This window comes from Mastigoproctus giganteus, chromosome 3 (assembly GCF_048544385.1).
Source record: "Mastigoproctus giganteus isolate SK-2022 chromosome 3, ASM4854438v1, whole genome shotgun sequence".
Taxonomy (NCBI): domain Eukaryota; kingdom Metazoa; phylum Arthropoda; class Arachnida; order Uropygi; family Thelyphonidae; genus Mastigoproctus; species Mastigoproctus giganteus.
The window spans coordinates 197,703,793-197,724,279 of record NC_143577.1 but is presented as its reverse complement, the minus strand read 5'-3'; the positions used below and the strand labels follow the sequence as shown (position 1 = coordinate 197,724,279).

Below are 20,487 nucleotides of genomic sequence, written 5' to 3'. Positions count from 1 at the left end.
AGGCTTTTCGATTGATGTTTTTAAAGTCATTGAGCGGTATTTTATGCAAGTGAGAATTTTTGTTAGATGGATGTTTTGCTGCATCATCCGCACGTTCATTGCCGAGTATTCCAGAATGTCCAGGAATCCAAGTGAATCTGACTCTTTGTTTGTTTTCCCGAAGGTGTGATAAGGAGGAAAGAATTTTTCTTACATACGGATGAGATGGATGATCTTCTGTCTGTAAAGCATATATTGCACTTAATGAGTCTGTGAAAATAATACTTTTTACGAGGGAAGTTTTCGCAATGTGATCTAGGGCGAGACTTATTGCAAACAATTCAGCACTAAAGATACTGCACTCTATTGGAAGAGACTGTGAGATTATGTTGTTTGGCAATACAACAGCAGCACCAACGTGTGTGGCCGTCTTGGATCCATCAGTATACAGATGAGAATAGTCAGAGAATTGCGTTACATAAGAGGAATGGAGTTGTTTTATATGTTGGCTTGGGATATTGCTCTGTTTCCATTTTATGAGGAACATGTCACAGTCTACTGAACTGATTTTCCATGGTGGAAGGGCTGTGGGGGTATCTTGGTAGATTTTATTCATACTTAAGTTCAATTGTGAGAGTATTTCTTTTAGTCGGATACCTGCAGGTTTGCAGATATTAGGTTTGTTCGTATATAAATTTTCCCATTTCGGTTTATACAGATATTGCCATGTTGGATGTCCAGGAAGGCTTTGAACTTTCGCAGCATAGTTCATAAGAAGAACTTGTCTACGAAGACTGAGTGGGAGTTCATGGATCTCTGTGTATAGGCTATACACAGGTGAGGTACGGAAGGCTCCTGAAATAATACGTAATGCATTGTGATGAATTGGATCTAACCAGTTTAACACACTTTTCCTAGCTGAGGAGTAAATGGGAGAACCATAATCTAATTTAGATCTTATCATTGCACGATAAACATGCAAAGGTGAATATCGATCTGCTCCCCATGTCATGGCTGATACAGCTCGTAGAATGTTTAATTTCTTTAAGCACATTGTACGCAGATATTTTATGTGTTCTAGGAAATTTAATTTTTGATCCATGATTAGTCCTAGTAGCCGGATACTCTGTTTCAGTGGAATTTGTTGATTGCTTATCCTTAGTTCTGGATCAGGATGCATCTTTCGTTTTCTGCAGAAGTGTATTGCCGCTGTCTTTTGTACTGAAATTCGATATCCATTATAGATGGACCAGGATTCTATTTTGTTAATAGCACATTGGAGCTGCCTCTCGATTGTCCGCATATTCTGTGAGTGACATGATATGGTGAGGTCGTCAGCATATAGGTAGGTTTCAATTGTTGCTGGAATAACTTCTGTTACTGGGTTTATTTTGATAGCGAAAAGGGTTGCACTGAGGACTGAGCCTTGGGGGACCCCCTGTTCTTGATTGTATATTAGAGACAGGATATGATGGTAGCGGACTTGAAAAGTTCTTTTAGTCATGAAATTCTGAAGGAACTTCGGTAGATGGCCTCGAAGACCTAATTTGTGCAATTCATGAAGGATACCATATCTCCACGTGGTATCGAACGCCTTTTCAATATCAAGGCATATCATTACAAGGTGTTCGTTTCGGAGAAAAGCATTGCGAATATTTGATTCAGCTTTTGTCATTATGTCTATTGTGGATCTATTTTTCCGAAAACCATATTGACTAGGACTAAGGAGGTTATGGAAGTCAAGAAACCACGTTAACCGAGCGTTCACCATTTTTTCTAAAATTTTACCTAGACAGCTAGTGAGCGTGATGGGACGATAATTATATGGATTTGAATGGTCCTTCCCAGGTTTTGGAAAGGCCAGTACAAACGAATGTCGCCAAGAGTCTGGATATGTATCCTCAAGGTATATCCTATTATATAGCAGTAACAGCATGTATAAAGCATTTTTATGGAGGTGTTTGATCATTTGATAGTGGATTCCATCCGGACCTGCTGCACTTTCTTTAGATTTAGCTAGGGCTTTATGCAATTCATTTATAGTGAAGGATTGATTGTATGAAATCTCATGAGCTGCATGAAAATTAATTTTGTATTTTTCCATTTGAGCTTTATATGTTTGAAAGATTGGTCTGTATGACGTTGTTGCTAACAATTCCTCAAATGTTTCTCCTAGTAGATTTGCAATTTTTTCTGGATCAGTTATGTCATGACCTTTCCAGCTTATGATCGGTTTAGGGACGGTTGTATATTTGCCTGAAATTTGTCGAATTTTGTTCCATATTATTCTGCTGTCCATATTTCTATTAATTTTGCTTGCAAAAGATATCCAGGATTCTTTCTGAGATTTCCGGCGTATATAGCGTGCTTTTGCTCTGGCTTTCTTATACTTTATGAGATTAGTGGTGGTGGGATACTTTCTGAATTGATTCCAAGCCTTATTTTTTTCTTTCTTTGCTTCCAAGCATTCTTCATTCCACCACTGCTTGTAATGTTTATGAGACTGGTGAGCTGTCTTTGGTATTGCAATGTTTGCTGCAGAAATTATTTGATTTGTGATATGAGTAACAGCATTATTGATATCAGTATGTCTTATGATTTTCTCATCTAAGGAAGCAGCATATTGGTATTTTTCCCAGTTTGCTTTGCAAAATTTCCATTTTATACCTCTTATAGGTTGCTGTACATCATTTGCTAGTAGGTGACAAACAACTGGGTAATGATCACTGCTATAGGGATCATCGGAAACAGACCAGTCAAGGAGAGGAAAGAGAGCTGGGGAACAGATGGTGAGATCAATTGCAGAGGTAGTCCCTGTTGGTAAGTGGACATGGGTGTGAGTACCTGTGTTTAAGAGTGTTAGGTTCCTATTATTTATAAGTTTTTCAATCATCTGTCCTCTTTTGTCTGTATGAAGTGATCCCCAGATGATATGATGCCCATTAAGGTCCCCCATCAAACAAAAAGGAGATGGTAATTGTTCAATTAAATCCTCAAATTCTTGCAGTGTATACGCATGATTAGGTGGAAGGTAGAGAGAAATCATAGTCAAGGAAATTCCAGTCACGATGCGTACTGCGACTGCTTCTAGGGGTGTTTGTAGCTGAATATGCTTGGATGGAACATTAGAGTCAACAAGAATGGCGACTCCTCCATGACCTGTATTGGTTTTTCGGTCTTGCCTATATAGATTGTAGTTCTTGATTGAAATACTTATGTGCGGGGTTAGGTTTGTTTCTTGCAAACAGATACTTGCAGGAGCATATACGGAAATTAGATCTTTGATATCGCTTAGATTACTTCGAAAGCCACGACAATTCCATTGTAGAAGTGTACGCATTATTTGCAATTACCTTTGTTTTCTGCACTGTAGTTGCTGGTGTTGTTGCTGCTGCTGCTGCATATGATCTCACTGCTGGAGGTAGTGGTATCTGCTTTTTGGCTTCTTGATATGTTATCTTATGTTCAGTTTTATATTTTTGAACTTGCTTTTCTCTTTTCCATATATTACAGTCTCTGGAATAGGCAGGGTGGTCTCCTTTGCAGTTTGGGCAGCGAGGAGACTGTGTATTGCATTCTTTACTGGTATGTTCTTTTGAGCCACAAGTGGCACAAATAGCTTGTCCTCTGCATACTGTTTGGGAATGGCCATATTTTTGACATTTGAAGCATCTTAATGGATTGGGGATGTATGGTTTTACCTGGCAATTCAGGTACCCGGCTTTGACTGATGATGGTAGAGTTGGAGTACTGAAAGTAAGTATGATGGTGCGGGTTGGAACGAGGTTTCCATCCTTTTTAATAAGGATTCTTTTGGCATGTGTGACATTCTGGTTTTGTAGCTCTTGTACGATTTCTTCTTCAGAGCTATTTAGGAGGTCCCATTCCACGATAACCCCTTTAGATGAATTTAAAGTGGCATGTGGAGTGACTTTGATGGGAAACCCTCCAAAAGTTTTGGTTTCAAGAAGAAGCTCAGAATGTCGATGATTTGTCGTTTCTATCAGAAGGTCGCCTGATTTCAAGCGGCGAACCATTTTCGGTGGACCAGCTATACGTTCTAGACACCTCTGTATAACAAAGGGAGAAAGTTTACTAACTGGTTGGTCTGATAGGGAATGAACAATTAGAAAGAGTGGCGAGATGGTTTTGGTCACATCTTTCTTTTGTCTTTTGGCAGTAGATGGATTAAGATCATCTTGCTGCCGATTGTGATCAGTTTGATCCATAATTCCAGGAGAAGCCTGGTTTGTCAAGTCCATTGTTGCTCCTTTTAGCCCTGAAAGGATTATTTTTCCTTTCAGGTTTCCGGCCCCACCACGGGGAGGCAGGAGCAGTGCCACCTAGTGACCAAGCGGCTGGCGGATTAGTTTGTTAGTGAGAAAATGGATAATTATCCTAAAAAAGAAAGGTGATTTTCCTTCCTGGGTTCTACTTAAAATCTGCTAAGTTCTACTTACAATGAACTGAGAATAAGAGCGGCTAGAAATGAAAGAGAACAAAATCACTTGGAAGGATCACTTTATAATTCGCTTAAGAAAATCGCTTGGTCCCTATCGCTTGGCACTTGGGGCCTTCATAATTGCCTCGCAGGCCATGTCAAGCCCTGAAAAACTTTCAATTCTTCTGTTGAAAATTCTTTTGGTACCACTTCAGAATTGTTTTCCCTTCATATGCAATTTTCTCATCAATTTCAAGGAGAGTTGTATCATCTAGGTTATTTGCATGTGAGTCAATGCAGTCATGTACATTGGTAGTGTCCAAAGTTTCGAATTCCAAGTCTTTTCCGATCTTCACAATGTCTTTGGCAATTGTCTGAACTTGTGATTCAAAACCAATGAAATCATTTGCCAAATGGTGCAAAATATATGCTGCCGAACATAACGCACGTTGTTGGCAATGATTTCTAACTAAGATATATTTTTGATCGTTATGTAAAAAATAAATTGTGAAATGGAAAGTTTGAAAAGCTATCACGTCATCTCATCAGGATGAAATTAAGAATACTGGACACTGTTGACTACCTGAGGGGGGGGGGGGGACTACCGGCATAGGAGCAGCATATATGAGACAATATATTTGGCATTGCACCATATATGTACCCGTACCCAAGCTACGACAACGCAGCATATATGTAGAGTACTTGTCAACGCTACTGATTCAGTTTTAATATGTACAGTAAATTTTCAACTTAAATTTAATTGAAAGCCATGTTATAGTGAAGCCCGTGCAGTTTGAAGCTGTGCTAAGCGAGGTATTGCTGTACTTTGCATTTGTCAATTTTAAACTTTAGTTGCCACTTCTCAGTCCAATTGCCCAACTTATCTAGATCCTGTTGCAGTAGCCAACTGTCTTTACTATCTTTAACAACCCTGTCAACCTTTGTATCATCTGCAAACTTGGGCTTTAAGAATAATATGCCTTCATCGATATCACTGATAAATATCAAAACAACAATGGGCCCATCACCGAACCCTAGGGGACTCCACTAATAACATTAGCCCGCGAAGAGCAGTGTCCATTTCTGTCGTGTCCCACTCAACCATCCCTTTATCCTTTGTCGACACTTGCCCCTAATGCCATAACGCTCCAATTTGTAAAGCAGTCTTCCATGTGCAACGGTATCAAAAGCTTTGTGAAATCCAAGTATATGATATCAAAATTACTTTTTGCATCCAGTTCCTTTGTGACCACATCATAGTATCCAAGCAAATTGGTCAGACAAGATGGGAGTCTGTTCCAACTATCAATCACCCACTGGCTAAAGAAAAATTTCCACATTTCTATTCTACAATTGCTTTTCCTCAAATTTGAATTTATGTGCACTCAGGTGAGTAATCTGACAAAGAGGTAGAATCCCATTAGCACCGAGCTTGCTGAAACCATCTGAGGCCCTATAAATCTCAATTAGATCACCTCGCAGGTGCCTAGTCTCCAGAAGCTGCAATTTGCAGAACTTAAGCCTTTCTTGGTTGCACCAACCCTTTGTTCCACTCACCAATCTCATTGCCCTTCTCTGTACTCATTCCAGTAGCTCTACATCTTTCCTAACATGAGGCCTGCAGATCTGTAAAAATAAGCAAGATAGACTCCAGCTAGTTTTAAAAGAAACCCCCTTTAGGCACTCACATGAAAAAAAATATTTTAATTTAGCAAATAGTAGAAAAGGAGGAAATAAAGCCAAGCATAAAAGAGATAATAAGACATATATCAGGGGCTACAAATTATTTCTTATTACATGTTTTCTAAATGTAGCACAAGCAGAATGTAAATTAAAAATTTTTTAACAAAGGAGTAAGCCAAATTAGTATTAGCATAAGTTGAGACATATGATGCAAGAAAGCAAGCTTATATATACAAGCTTATAAAAGAAAAATTTCTTATTTCCTCCATCCGGTCACTCCAAATGTTTGTCTAGTTCAGCCTTAAATTTATTTAAGCTATCAACTTCTGCAACAACAGATGGAAGTTGATTCCAGCAATCAACTACCTGCTGGCTAAAGGAAAACTTCCACACATCTATTCTGCAACTATCTTCCCTCAATTTGAATCTATGCCCCCCCCCCCCTCAGGTTCTCAATCTGAGCAAGAGGAAGAATCCCATCAGCATTGAGGTTGCTCAACCCGTTCAAGGCCTTCTCGTTGTGGGGGGGGACTAGACCCCCTCAATCACATCACCTCGCAGGAGCCTAGAGGACACAACTTGCAGAACTTAAGCCTTTCTTGGTAAGGGCACCCCTTAGTTCCTTTCAATCTTGTTGCCCTACTTTGTATTTGTTTTAGCAACTCTACATCCTTCCTATAATGACGCTTCCAGACCTCTATGCAGTACTCAAGGTGTGGCCTGACCATTGCCTTATACAAGGGGACAATCACCTCTTTGTCTCTGCTAGCAAAATTCTTATATATATATATATCATTGACAAGACTCCATGACCTGCTCTAGCAGCCCATCTGCACTGCTCAGCAAACTTCATATCTGACTGCACAATTACTCCCAGGTCTTTTTCACGCTCCATTTCCCTGAGTGTAGTACCACACAGTTCGTACCTTGCATTTCTCAATGTTCTTCAGTTGTCACTTCTCAGCCCATTTGCCTCACTTATCTAGATCCAGTTGCAGTAGCAAACTATCTTTATTGTTGTTAACAACCATGCCAACCTTTGTACCATCTGTAAGCTTGGACATTAAGCCTGATATACCTTCATCAATATCATTGATGAATACACATACAAAAATGGGCACAGTACCAAACCTTGGGAAACAACACTAATAAAATTTTTCACAAATTTTTATTAACAAAATCAATAAAAATTTGGGAAAATTAAAAAAAATTAACAAAATTAATAAAAACTTTGTGAAAAATCAAATTTTCTTATTTTTGAAGAAATCTGATGTGATGGGGGGGGGGGGGGGGGGGGGGAACAAAAGTAATTTTTGAAATCGGCCGTAGAAAATGATTCAGAAAAAAACCCTTTTCTGAGAGAATGACAGTGAATTTTTTTTCAAAATTCGGAGTGGCGTTATTTTAGGAACATTTCCTTCTACAGCACTATTCACAATTTAATTCCTTTCTTATTTTGCAATAAGGAAGGAATTAACAACAGTAATCAAATTTTACTGGTTTATCATTGTATTTGTTTCTTATTTGGCTTACAGTTCTTCTAACATATTCTTAATTTAGATATCCTTGCTGTGTTTTATACACTACTAGAATACATATGCACAATAATCGTACATTATAATGCACATTGTACTTAAATTATAAACTATAAATTATAATTGAAATCATGTATAATAATGAAGTTTGAAGTGCCCATAACAGAGCCAAATTCATTGATTAGTTCACCTATACCTTGAATTTATAAATATATTTTTTTAATTGTTGGTTTGCTATGTAGAATAAATGTCAGGACATGTAAGGTGATGAAAAGCTTAAGTTTACAGGGCAACAAAGTCCTTCCTGACCAGGGAGGAATCAAAACCAAACCTTTCCAGTGCTCGTTTGTTGTTTGCTATTTGGTTTTTAGCAACTAAGGCCATATTGCTCTGGGATATGCAGTGGTCATTCCCTGCCCTTTCCACATCCTCCGTATTTGGTGGTGGTGGGCTCAAATCCCGGTCTAATCAAGAAGCGTGTGCTGCGCACTGATGCTCCTTCCCACCTGGCTACGGAGGTGCCCCTTTCCAGTGCAGTGTAACAAGTAAGCAGTCACAGCAACCGTGATGCTATAAGGAAACTGTTGTCAGATATAACAGTTTAATCTAGACCAGGAGTGGCCAACGAATCGATCGCGATCTACCAGTCAATTGGGGATTTTATTTTGGTGAATCACAACGAATTTTAAATATACAGTCATCCCTTGATTTGTGCACCTTGTGCAATGAAATTTTTGAGATGGTAGATCGCAGCACCTTTTGAAGGAAAAAAGTAGATTGCATTACAAATTAAGTTGGCCACTCCTAATCGAGACTACTGGTCTTCAAATAGTTTTTTCAGTGTTTTTCAGTGGTTACATATCTGATAAATTAGGTTACAGTTACTGAAGAGTGCAATACAAAAAGGTCACTGCAGTGCCAGTCAATAAGAGTAAAGAAAAACAGAAAAGCTTTGCAACTATGGTATTAAAAAATAATAATAATATATGAATAATAAAAAGGTTTGCTATAATTTTACTGTTTACTATATTTAAAAATAAAATTATGACCAAAAGACTTTTCGTAGTATTTCTCAATAAAATTCTTGTGTCCATTCATCTGGAATTTTTTCCTCAAACCATATTAACAATATCAGATTATAATTTATTTTCATGTGATGTGGTAGATGACTTTCATCAACCTGTGAAATACCACCACTTTGCTTATTGGAGGCTTGAAGTGGTTAAACCCATGTTAAGTGTCTAGAGCAAAGTTTCCGGCACCCCCCCCACCCCCCCCCAATACTTCTCCTTCAACCAATGCACAGTACTAAGTACTATAGGTTTTGATACCTTTCGTGTTTGGGGTTTTCATAAAAAAAAAAAAAAAAAAACTACAATAGTATCCTTTTCTTAACTTATAAATTATTTATATCACCTCATGTGTCCTCTAATACAAATTGGATCAATGTGGCATTAGGAGCAAATAGCTGCTATGGGTAAAGGGGTGCTTGAGTGGAAGAAGACAGAGTTCTTAGAGTAATGTTATTGGTGGAGTTCCCCACAGTTCAGTGTTATGCCTGTTGTTTTTAATATATGTGATAATGACGAAAGCTAATTGTCTAAGTTTGGAGGTGATACAAAGGTTGACAGGATGGCTAATGACAGTAATCAGGGAATGCTACTGCAACAAGATTTTTAAAAAATTAGACATGGGTGAAAAGTGGCAGTTTTTTTTTTTTTTTTTTTTTTTGGTAGTTGTTGGCGCATCGGCTTCTGTGGCCATAATGCACCCCCCAAGGTTTTTGCAGTACTTTGATCCAAGCCCGAGGCGGGATTCGAACCCGCGACCTTTGGGTTGCCCGGAAGGCACTTTACCCACCTGGCTAGCCCGGTCGGCGAAAAGTGGCAGATGAAGTTTAACATTGATAAGTACAGGGGTAGTGGTAACTGCAGAGTACACTGAAAGGACAGAATTGAAGAGATATCTGGTTCCTGGGAAACGCGATGCTGTCACCCCTCTCGCTAGTGGACGAACCCACCGCTTGGCAGATATATAGGTACACTGCACTCATGTAGATGGTAATTCAATGTCAGTATGGATAAATATCGTGAGTTAACCGACTTTGAAAGAGGGATGATAGTGGGTGCCCAACGCATGAGTAACTCTATCGTGGACGTAACAGAGAAATTGCATTATCCCAGTTTGACAGTATCAAGAGTGTATCAGAAACATGCCATTTCCGGAATAACATCTCAGTGTTCAGAAATGTGGTAGATGAATGTGGCCGTCGACATCTGTCTCGCATTGTTTCAGTCAATGAGAGAGAGAGAGAGACTATTATCATTGCCAACTTCAACGAGGGAGGTGCCAGAAACATCTCCAAGACCATCAGGCAATCATTAGCTGCAGCAGGCTATGAGAGCCGCCGACCCACTAGAGCCCCATTGCTAACACCATGACACAGGCCTCTACGCCTGAACTGGGTGAAAGAACATCAGCACTGGATCTTGGGTGATTGGAGACTGGTCTCCTGGTCGGGAGGGTGCACATCTGGTGGAAACTGCATCAAGCTATCCACCCGTCAAGTCAACAAGGAACTGTTCAGGCAGGTGGACAGCCGGTAATGGTCTGGGGCATGTTCAACTGGCACATGTTGGGACCTCTGGTATATCTAGACGCATCTCTGAACGGTCCATCCTTGCAGACCATCTCCATCCCTTCATGGTCATTTTGCACCCATAAGGCAATGGACTCTTTCAGGAGCACAATGCACTTCCCCACAGAGCGGTGGTGAGTAGAACGTCTATCAAAGAGCATTCCACAGATTTTACCACCATGGAATGGCCTCCCTGTTCGCCAGACATGAACCCTATGGAGCATCTTTGGGATGCTGTGGAAAGGTCCCTTCGAGCTTTGGATCCTCCACACAGGAATGTGATGGAATTATGGACAGTGTTGCAGCAAATATGGATGGAAATACTTGTTGAACACTTTTGTAAACTAGTGGACTCTGCTTCACAGCCTGACTGCCCTTATCTGGGCAAAAGGTGGGCCTACCCGTTACTGGGTAGGTATCCCATGATTTCTGTCCACTTGGTGGAAAATACCAACTATACGGCACCATAATGTGGGTAGTGGAGGATAAAAAAGGATGTACTTATGCAGTTAGTTGTTGTTGTTGGTGGTGTAGAGGTTTTTCGGCACAAGGGCAACTGAGGCCAAATTGTGCCTATTCAAATATTTGGAATGGTACCGGAGTTTGCCTTATTTGTTATTAGATATATTCATAAAGTCTAATTTGTATGAGATAAGCGAAAAGCTCATCCAGATTGGCATTGTTTCCCAACAGGTGGGTTAGTGATAAAGGTTCTTGCATTTGTGTCAGAGAAAGGAAGGTAGTATTTCTGATATGGGAATAATACGAACAATCTAACAGAAAATGTCAAACTGTAAGTTGTGATGAACAATGCATGCATACAGGAGGGTCATCACCCATGAGCAGGAACAAGTGGGTCAGGTGTGTGTGTGTGCCCTATGCGCAATCTTGCCAGTATTACTTGTTTAATTTCAAATAATTTATTGTTTGTCTGTCTCTTCCAAATGTTTAACCATTGGTCCCTACAGATATGTCGGATATGTTTTAGTAAATCTATATAGGGTACTTGGTAAGATGGAGGTGCGTTGCTCTTTGGGTGCTTGGCTGCCTGGTCTGCTGTTTCGTTACCTGTGATTCCAGCATGCCCTGGAATCCAACAGAAACTTACGGTATGATTCAGATTCCTCAAATGATTTAGACGAAACTGGATTTCTTTTGTTTGTTGTTTGTTATTTGATTTTTAGGAGCATTAGCAACTAAGGCCATATTGCTCCGGGATATGCGGTGGTCATTTCGTGACCTTTCCGCATCCTTCGTATTTGGTGGTGACGGGCTCGAACCCCGGTCTAATCAAGAAGCGTGTGCTACGCACTGCTGCTCCTTCCCACCTGGCTACGGAGGCGCCTTGGATTTCTTTTACTATGGGATGTGAGGTTGAGAAATTGTTACTTATTGCAGAAAGTGCACTCATTGAGTTTGTATATATTAAACTATTAGTGTTGAGACAGGTGTTGATATTGTATATAGCTAGGTGGATTGCATAAAGTTCTGCAGTATAACTGCTACATTCAGCCGGGAGAGATACAGATATTGTAAATGTAGGAAAGACTGCTGCAGCACCTATGGCATCATCTGATTTTGAGCCATCAGTACATATTAAGCAGCTCTGCGCATTGCTCACGGCATGTCCTTTGTGCAGTTGCTTGATGGAACAGTTTTCCATGGACTTTTTCCCCCCATTGTTGGAAATAGGTGTCACAGTAAGGTGGGTTTGAGGACCAAGACAGATTAGATATTTTGGTTTCTTTGAGCGTGTTTTCAAAATGAACATTCCAGCGATGCATCAAATCTTGTAGTCTAATACCAGTTGGTCTATTTTCAGTGGGTTTATTGTTATAGAATGTTACCCTTTCAGGATTGAAAAGTAGCGGTTGATTTGGATGATCTGGAAGGCTTTTAATCCTGGCTGCATAGGTGAGGAGTAACATTTTCCTTCTGGGGTGGAGTGGTGGTTCGTTTGCCTCTATATAGAGACTTTGGACCGGGGATGTTCGAAAAGCTCCAAGAGCAGTGCGAACAGCACTGCACTGTATTGTATTCAGTCTTGTAAGTGCAGTTTTCCTAGCTGAGTCGTATACTATTGAACCATAATCTAGACAGGACCTGATGAGCGAACGATACAAATGCAGGAGAGTGCATCTATCTGCACCCCGTGCCATGGCATGGCATAGATGGCTCTGAGTATATTGAGTTTTTTCAAGCAGAGAGTTCTGAGATAAGTTATGTGCATGGCAAAATTAAGTTTAGTATCTAATATTAAACCTAAAAAGCGGACATTGCTGGCAAGAGGGTTTGGTTGGTTCTTTAATTTAAGTTCAGGCTCTGGATGTAATCTGCGCTTTTTACAGAAATGAACTGCAAATGTCTTTTGCTTTGACAGACGATAACCATTTTGTACAGTCCATGTCTCTTAACTTATTTATGGAAAGTTGTAACTGTCTCTCTATGCTGTTAATGGTTGGTGAATGGCATGATATAGCAAGATCGTCGGCATACATATATATTTCTACGGTTTTGAGAATATTCTGTGTCATGGTATTTAGTCTAATTGCGAAGAGGGTAGGACTAAGTATGGACCCTTGAGGCACCCCTTCTTCTTGAATAAAATATTGTGAAAGTACATTCTGGTGACGAACTTGAAAAGTTCTGCACTTGAGAAAGTTCTGGATGAATTGAGGTATGTGTCCTTTCAACCCTAGGGTATATATACAGCTCTCGAAGAATGCCATGCCTCCATGTGGTATCGAATGCCTTTCAATATCTAGACTCACCATTACCAGATGTTCATTTTTAACATATGCATTCTGAATGTTAGTTTCGGCTCTTACATAAGGTCCAAGTAGGATCTGTTTTGTCGGAAACCATATTGGTTGATATTTAGCAGCATTTTGCTTTCTACTATCCATTTTAATCTCCTATGTATCATTTTTTCTAGTGTTTTACTCAAAGAGCTGGTTAGGGAAGTTGGTTGGTAGTTTTGTGGAAGCGATTGATTCTTTCCTGGTTTTGGAAAGGCAAGAATTACAGAATGATGCCATGAGGAAGGATAAACACATTCAAGAAATATCCAGTTGTAGAATACTAGTAATAATCTTAAAGCTGTATTATTTAGATGTTAAAGCATTACATAGTAGATTCCGTCCGGTCCTGCTGAGCTGTTTGCTGATCTGTTCAGAGCTTCTTGGAGTTCAGATAGGATGAATGGTTGATTATAAGGAAGGGATTGGGTGGTGTTGAAATTTAATTTATATTTTTCTGCAGAGGTTTTGATTTTCAGGGTTTTGATTTTCAAGAATTGTCGTACGCAGAAGCTGATGATATTTTACTGAAGGTCTCTCCAAGGAAATTGCCTCTTTCCTTTGGGGAGGACAGTTCTCGTCCATTCTTAATCAAGATTGGAGCAGAAAAGGGAATGCACTTATTATTTAATTGTTGGATTTTCTTCCATATTAGCCGACTGCTGGTGTCCTTCGTGATGGTACTGGCAAATGTTATCCACGATTCTTTTTTGGCTTGATTTCTGATTTCTCATGCCCTTGCCTTTTGTTTTTTATATAAAATGAGGTTGGCTGTTGTAGGAAATCTACGAAATAGGTTCCAAGCTTTATTTTTTTCTCATTTTGCACTGTTACAGGCCTCATTCCATCAGTGTTTTGCATGTCTTTTTTGGTTTGCAGAGAATTGAGGAATTGCCTCAGAAGCTGCTGCCAAAATTTGTGCGGTGATATGCTCTGTGACTTTATCTATTGGTTGTGTTTTAATAAATTGATCATCAAAATAAACACAGACTGAATATTTTGTCCAGTTCGCTTTTGTGAATTTCCATTTTACTCTGTAATCTGGAGAGTGAGATTGTTTTGTTTGTATTTTACATATAATTGGAAAATGATCGCTGTTGTGTGGATCATATAAGGTTGACCACTCCATACTGGGGAACAGTATGGGAGAACAGATTGACAGATCAATTGCTGAAGTGGAGTCTGTGGGTAGATGGACATAAGTGTGATGACCAGTATTTAGCAAGGTTAACTGCTGTTGATTCAGTAATGTCTCTATCATATGTCCTCTTTTATCCATGCTTGAAGATCCCCACAACGGGTGATGCCCATTGAAATCTCCAAAAAGGCAGAAAGGTTCTGGCAATTGTGCTATAAGTTCTTCTTGTTCTTTAAGCATGAAAAGTCTGTTTGGCGGGAGGTATATTGAAACAAGAGTTAGTGTTATTCCAGGCACAATACGCACAGCAACAGCTTCTAAGTCAGTCTGTAGAGAGATATATCAAACTGGGATTTTAGAGTTAACTAGTATTGCTACTCCTCCATGTGCGGATTTTGCAGTATTCCTTTCTTTTCTGTACATTGTGAAGTTTCTAATTGAGAGAGTTACCTGTGGTGTTAAATTTGTTTCTTGCAGACAAACACTCACTGGATTGTACTTATTCATCAGGTCATATATATCATCAGTATTGGCTCGTATGCCTCTGCAATTCTATTGAAGTATGTGCTCCATTACTTGCTTTTAGGAGTTATGTTTTGATCTGTCTGTTTTTTTGAAGCAGTTTGTTTGTAACGATCTGTTTTATTTCTGTCTTTTTTGGGGGGAAACCGGTCTCTCTGTATCCATGTGTTCTTCTGGATGAAGTTCTAATATAGTTTCTTCTTGGTCAGTTTTGTTGTCAACATCCATATGTATAGGGAATTGTTTCTTGGTCTGAGCATGATCTGTTGGTACTGTTTTTTCTGCTTTCGTAGTTTCAGGCATGTTAGGAGGAACTGAAATTGGAGTATTAATTCCTTGTTCCAGTTGCTTGTGTTTCGCAGGTTGTGGCTTAGCATTAAGCACAGACCTGGCCCAATCTGCAAAAGAAATGTTTGGAGGGACTGCAATGTCAGTTTGAGTAGCAATAGAATGATTGTGTTGGCTTGCTTGTGCATATGTGCGTTTCAGCATAAACTGCATGATGTGCTTTTTGGCTTCTTGATACGTTACTTTGTTTTCTGTTTTGTATTTTTGAATTTCTTTCCCCACTTTCCACATTTCACAATTTTTTGAATATGCCGGATGGTTACCTTTGCAATTGGGACAGGTGAAGGAGGTTACGGTACAATCAGCTTGAGTGTGTTCTGTTGAACCACAGTTTGGGCAAATCATAGTGCCGCAGCATGCTACCTGGGAGTGTCCATATTTCTGGCATTTGTAACACCTGATGGGATTCGGTATATGTGGACATATACGACAATTCAGATACCCTGCTTTAACCATTGTTGATAAGTTTGGGGTACTAAAGGTCAGTATTATATTCCTTGTTGGCTTTAATTCTCCATCTTTCCAGATTAATATTCTTTTTGCATGTATTACTCTTTGATCTATCAATTCTTGTATAATTTCATCCTCTGAGATGTTAATCAGATCCCACTCTGCTATAACTCCTTTAGATGTATTCAGAGTGGCATGAGGCGTTATTTTCACGGGAATTCCACCAAAAATAGTCAGTTTCAATAATATTTCCGAGTGTTTTGGCTTCATTGTCTCTACCAGCAGATCTCCAGACTGTAATCGTTTTACCATCTTCGGTGATCCTGCGGCATTTTCCAAGCATTTCTAGATTAGAAATGGGGATAATTTGCTAACAGGAGAATCTGATACAGAGAAAGGCTGGGTGATCTTGTTGACATAGATCTGTTTTTTGTCTTTTATTTTGATAAGAGTCATGATCGGGTTGGTCTTGATCAGTAGGTGATCTCAACTGATCAAGTGAGGGTAAGGTTTCTTTGTCCATTTTGTACTCCTTCTGGCCCTGAGAGTTGGCTTTCCCACTCAGGTTACCGGTCCCGCCACGGGAAGGTAGGAGTAATGCCACGAGTGGCCAAGCGGTTGTTAGGTTAGCTGGGTTAGTAACTCTAATAAAAATAAAAGGAAAGTTGTCTTTTCTTTCCTGACTTAACTTACAACTTGTAAGATGAAGTCTACTGTGCTTTTTTTAAAGAACTTAAGAGAAACTAACGGGGAACTTAAAAGAAGAGTGATTCCTTTAAAGGAGAACGCTTGGCATCCGGGGCCTATGCAGTTAGACATGAAGTTTTTTTTTTTTTTTTTTTTGGTAGTTGTTGGCGCATAGGCTTCTGTGGCCATAATGCACATTCCAAGGTTTTTGCAGTACTTTGATCCAAGCCCGAAGCAGGAATAGAACCCACGACCTTTGGGTTGCCAGGCAGGCACTTTACCCACCCGGCTAGCCCGGTCGGCATCATGAAGTTCTCTGAGCAGTGCAAACAGGCTACCATTTCACAAGACCTCATGGGAGGTCTCCTGGAATGGTAGTCGTGAAGGGTGTCTACGATATCCGGGGAATTTGGTAGCAGGGATAAGGTGTTATCCCTGCTTTACTTTATACAACAGGATAAGGGATTATCCTGTTGTATAAAGTAATGGTTAGATAAACATCTTGAGTACTGCATACAGTCTGGAAGCCTCATTTTAGAAGGATGGGGAACAGGTGCAGAGAAGAGCAACAAGCTTAGTGAGAGGAACAAAAGGGTGCTCTTACCAGGAAGTTTTTACTGGTAAGAGCACAAAATTCTGCATATGCAGCATCTGGAAATGGTGCCTGCAAGGAGATCTGATTGAGGTGTTTTAGGCTTTGAATGAGCAAGCAAAATGCTGATGGAGCCTTCCTTTTTTCCAGATATCACAATGAAGGGACATAAAATTAATGTGAGGGTGGATGATTACAGTACAGATGTGTAATCATCTGCCTTCAGCCTGCTGATAGTTGATTGTTAGAACAAACTGCCATCAGGTGTTGTGGAAATGGATAGTTTGAATAATTTTAAGGAAGAGCTAGACAAATTCTTAGAGAGGATGGATGTAGGAAGTTTGTTTTTTTTACTAATCTATATAAGTTTGCTGCCACTTATACTAATTAATTTGAATTGTGCGTGTGTGTGTGTGTGTGCGCGCGCGTGCGTGCGTGCGCATGTGCTTTTTTTGTAAAGAAACTAGAAGAACAAAATAAAATTTATACAAATTTCGTGTTCTGCCAATACAGGTGACCATCACATTTGGTGTTATCCATTCCAAAGTGTTCTGTTACTTTGGAATGGATAACACCAAAGTTCTGTTTCAAAGTTGATACATTCTGTTTCAACTTTGAAACAGAATATAGCCTCATACATTCTGTTTCAAAGTTGAAACAGAATGTATGAGGCTAAACACATAGATACAGATGTTGATAGGATAAAGCATGCTTTATCCCATCATAGATTAAAGAATGGTTTATTCATAACCTATAAATTATCGCTAACAAAGACTGGCCTCCTTCTCAGCTATACTGAAGAGTTATTGAAACCCCGCTCCACCCCACCCAAAACACCACAAAATAAGGGAATTTTAGAATATTCCCTTCCTTTGATGCAAGAAGGTATAACTTTCATTTTCTTGGTTTCTACTACCTACATTTCTTAATTATTACTGTTCTTTGGCAAAATACAATTTCATATTGCTAACAAAGTAACTGGGCAACTCAGTTCAGAACAACAAACAGGAACAAAGACTAGGCAAACCATGAAGGTTCTCAATATGTATCTACTATGATCACTATAAGTATTTTTATCATATCACAACCTTTCCTGAAATATTTATATGCAATATTCATAGCAGAATGCTATTATCATTAATTCACAATTTATCTAGATATATAAATCAAAATTAAAGAGAAACTAAATGTTTACTCACCCATCCACGAGTACGACCTCGCCCTCTACCTCTCCCACGACTTCTCTCAACTCCTCTTGCTCGACCACGCCGCCTACCCCTATCTGCATTAAATCCCCAATCATCTTGAAAAAACTGATCAGACTAAAAAATAAATAAAAAAAAATCACTTTTAACCTACTTTATCAATAAGAACTCTCAGAAAAAAATTTAAATAACATAAAAGGTTTGTGACTAGAGTAGAATGGAGAAAAATACTGCCAGTGTAAATTTTTATCTGATTTGTCGCTCGTGAATGATTATTATTCAAACTGGGATAAATTGGGATTACAGACAAGATACTCATGCAACCCAAGGGATGAAGTAGGTGAGGAAATTGGGTAGGTTACAGTCATAAGTGATGTGGGGTCCTCACAAATGAGCACAGGAGCCTCTGCTTGTTAGTAACTTTCTTTAAATGACACTGATAAGGTCACATATGCCAAAAATCTCAAATGATAAGTAAGTAGGGAGATCCTGAAAGAGGCCTCTGAGGTCGGGAAAACTCATGTCTAAAAATATATAAATTCAATATGACTACAATCTTTACACAAAAATATTTACAATAAACTATTGCGGAATGCTAAAAACTGTAATAAAAGATCATTTACAATAAAATTTGCTAAAATATAAAACATTAAAAGCGCTAAAAACCTGAAGCTTTCGGGAGCGTCAGCTCCCTTCTTCAACAGTGATATGACTTCCTGCAACATCTCCTTAAGTAGCAGGCTCACAATACCTCCACACGTGGTATTTCTCCACGTGGTTCAATCGGCACATGGTCAGAACTGGAAGCGGAAATGTCTCGGGAACGTGGCAAAGAAAATCGTTCATCCGACCTTAATATAATTGTTTCAAAGATAGTATTAATACGTATACCTCTATCTCTATTCATGATATTCCTACTGGATGAACTAATCCGTAAACCCTCGAGCCATTTACGCTCCCAGTATCCATGTGCACGATCCAAAATAATAGTGTCCTTCGGGGAGATTTGATGCTGCTTCTCCCAAAAATGCAGACTTGTTGTATTCAGCGGTTCTTATGGCATTTAAATGTTCCCCCAGACGATCCCTGAGCCGTCGTTTTGTTTCCCACACATAACACTCCCCACAATCCAGGCATTCTATTCTATAAACCACTCCACTACTAAGATCTTTTGGTATAAGCAGGTTCGCGGTACTGCCATGGGTTCACCCATTAGTGCCACCGTGGCCAATTTGGTCATGGAGGAGTTGGAAAGTAGGGTTTTTAGTGGGTGTTCGTTTCCTATTAGGAATTGGAGAAGATATGTTGATGATACCTTTGCCCTGGTCCAGAAGGGGAGGGGGGGAGGATGATGCCGTTTGCTGGCTTAATAGCTTCTCCCAATTTATACAATTCACCTCAGAGGTGGAAACAGGTGGTACCCTGTCATTTTTTGATGTATTGATCTCCAGGGTGGGTTTTAGACTTAAGACGTCAGTTTTTAAAAAACCCATGTGTAGAGGTCAATACACCCATTTCAATTCAGCACAAGCTGGACAATACAAGAATAGTGTAGCAAAAGCTTTATTTGACAGAGTAAGATCACACTGTACCACTTCTGAGGATAAAGAAAAAGAAATTAATCGTGTCACGGCAGAACTTAGAAAGTGCGGATACCCCCAGAGGATCCTGGATAGATATAGTAGAGGAGTGTCCGAACGTAAGGAGTCGTTTGTTCCGCTAGCGACCGCATACATCCCCTACTATCCGGGCCTTACTGAACATCTGGCAAGAATTTTACGGGGTTATGGGACACGCTGTGTACAGCTTCCCGGGCGGAGGCTGTGCACAGCTGTGTCTCAGGTCAAAGACCGCATACCAAAAGATCTTAGTAGTGGAGTGGTTTATAGAATAGAATGCCCGGATTGTGGGGAGTGTTATGTGGGGGAAACAAAACGACGGCTCAGGGATCGTCTGGGGGAACATTTAAATGCCATAAGAACCGCTGAATACAACATGTCTGCTGTGGCCGAACATTTTTGGGAGAAGCAGCATCAACTCTCCCCGGAGGACACTATTATTTTGGATCGTGCACATGGATACTGGGAGCGTAAATGGCTCGAGGGTTTACGGATTAGTTCATCCAGTAGGAATATCATGAATAGAGATAGAGGTATACGTATTAATCCTATCTTTGAAACAATTATATTAAGGTCGGATGAACGATTTTCTTTGCCACGTTCCCGAGACATTTCCGCTTCCAGTTCTGACCATGTGCCGATTGAACCACGTGGAGAAATACCACGTGTGGAGGTACCGTGAGCCTGCTACTTAAGGAGATGTTGCAGGAAGTCATATCACTGTTGAAGAAGGGAGCTGACGCTCCTGAAAGCTTCAGGTTTTTAGCGCTTTTAATGTTTTATATTTTAGCAAATTTTATTGTAAATGATCTTTTATTACAGTTTTTAGCATTCCGCAATAGTTTATTGTAA

The 20,487-nt window shown here is 39.7% G+C and overlaps 1 protein-coding gene across 7 annotated transcripts in view; it reads right to left on the bottom strand.

Annotated features, from left to right (window-relative positions):
* LOC150088559 (uncharacterized) overlaps positions 1-20,487 on the bottom strand; it is a 478,816-nt gene that overhangs the window by 311,305 nt on the left and 147,024 nt on the right. For all 7 annotated transcript variants that reach the window (XR_016546738.1, XR_016546737.1, XR_016546739.1 and 4 more), the window contains one exon: positions 18,011-18,133. Coding sequence is in view for 4 of the 7 variants with exons in the window: in XM_090369563.1 (XP_090225689.1) it covers positions 18,011-18,133 (123 nt within the window). In the remaining 3 variants the exon portion in view is untranslated. The remainder of the gene's footprint in view (positions 1-18,010; positions 18,134-20,487) is intronic.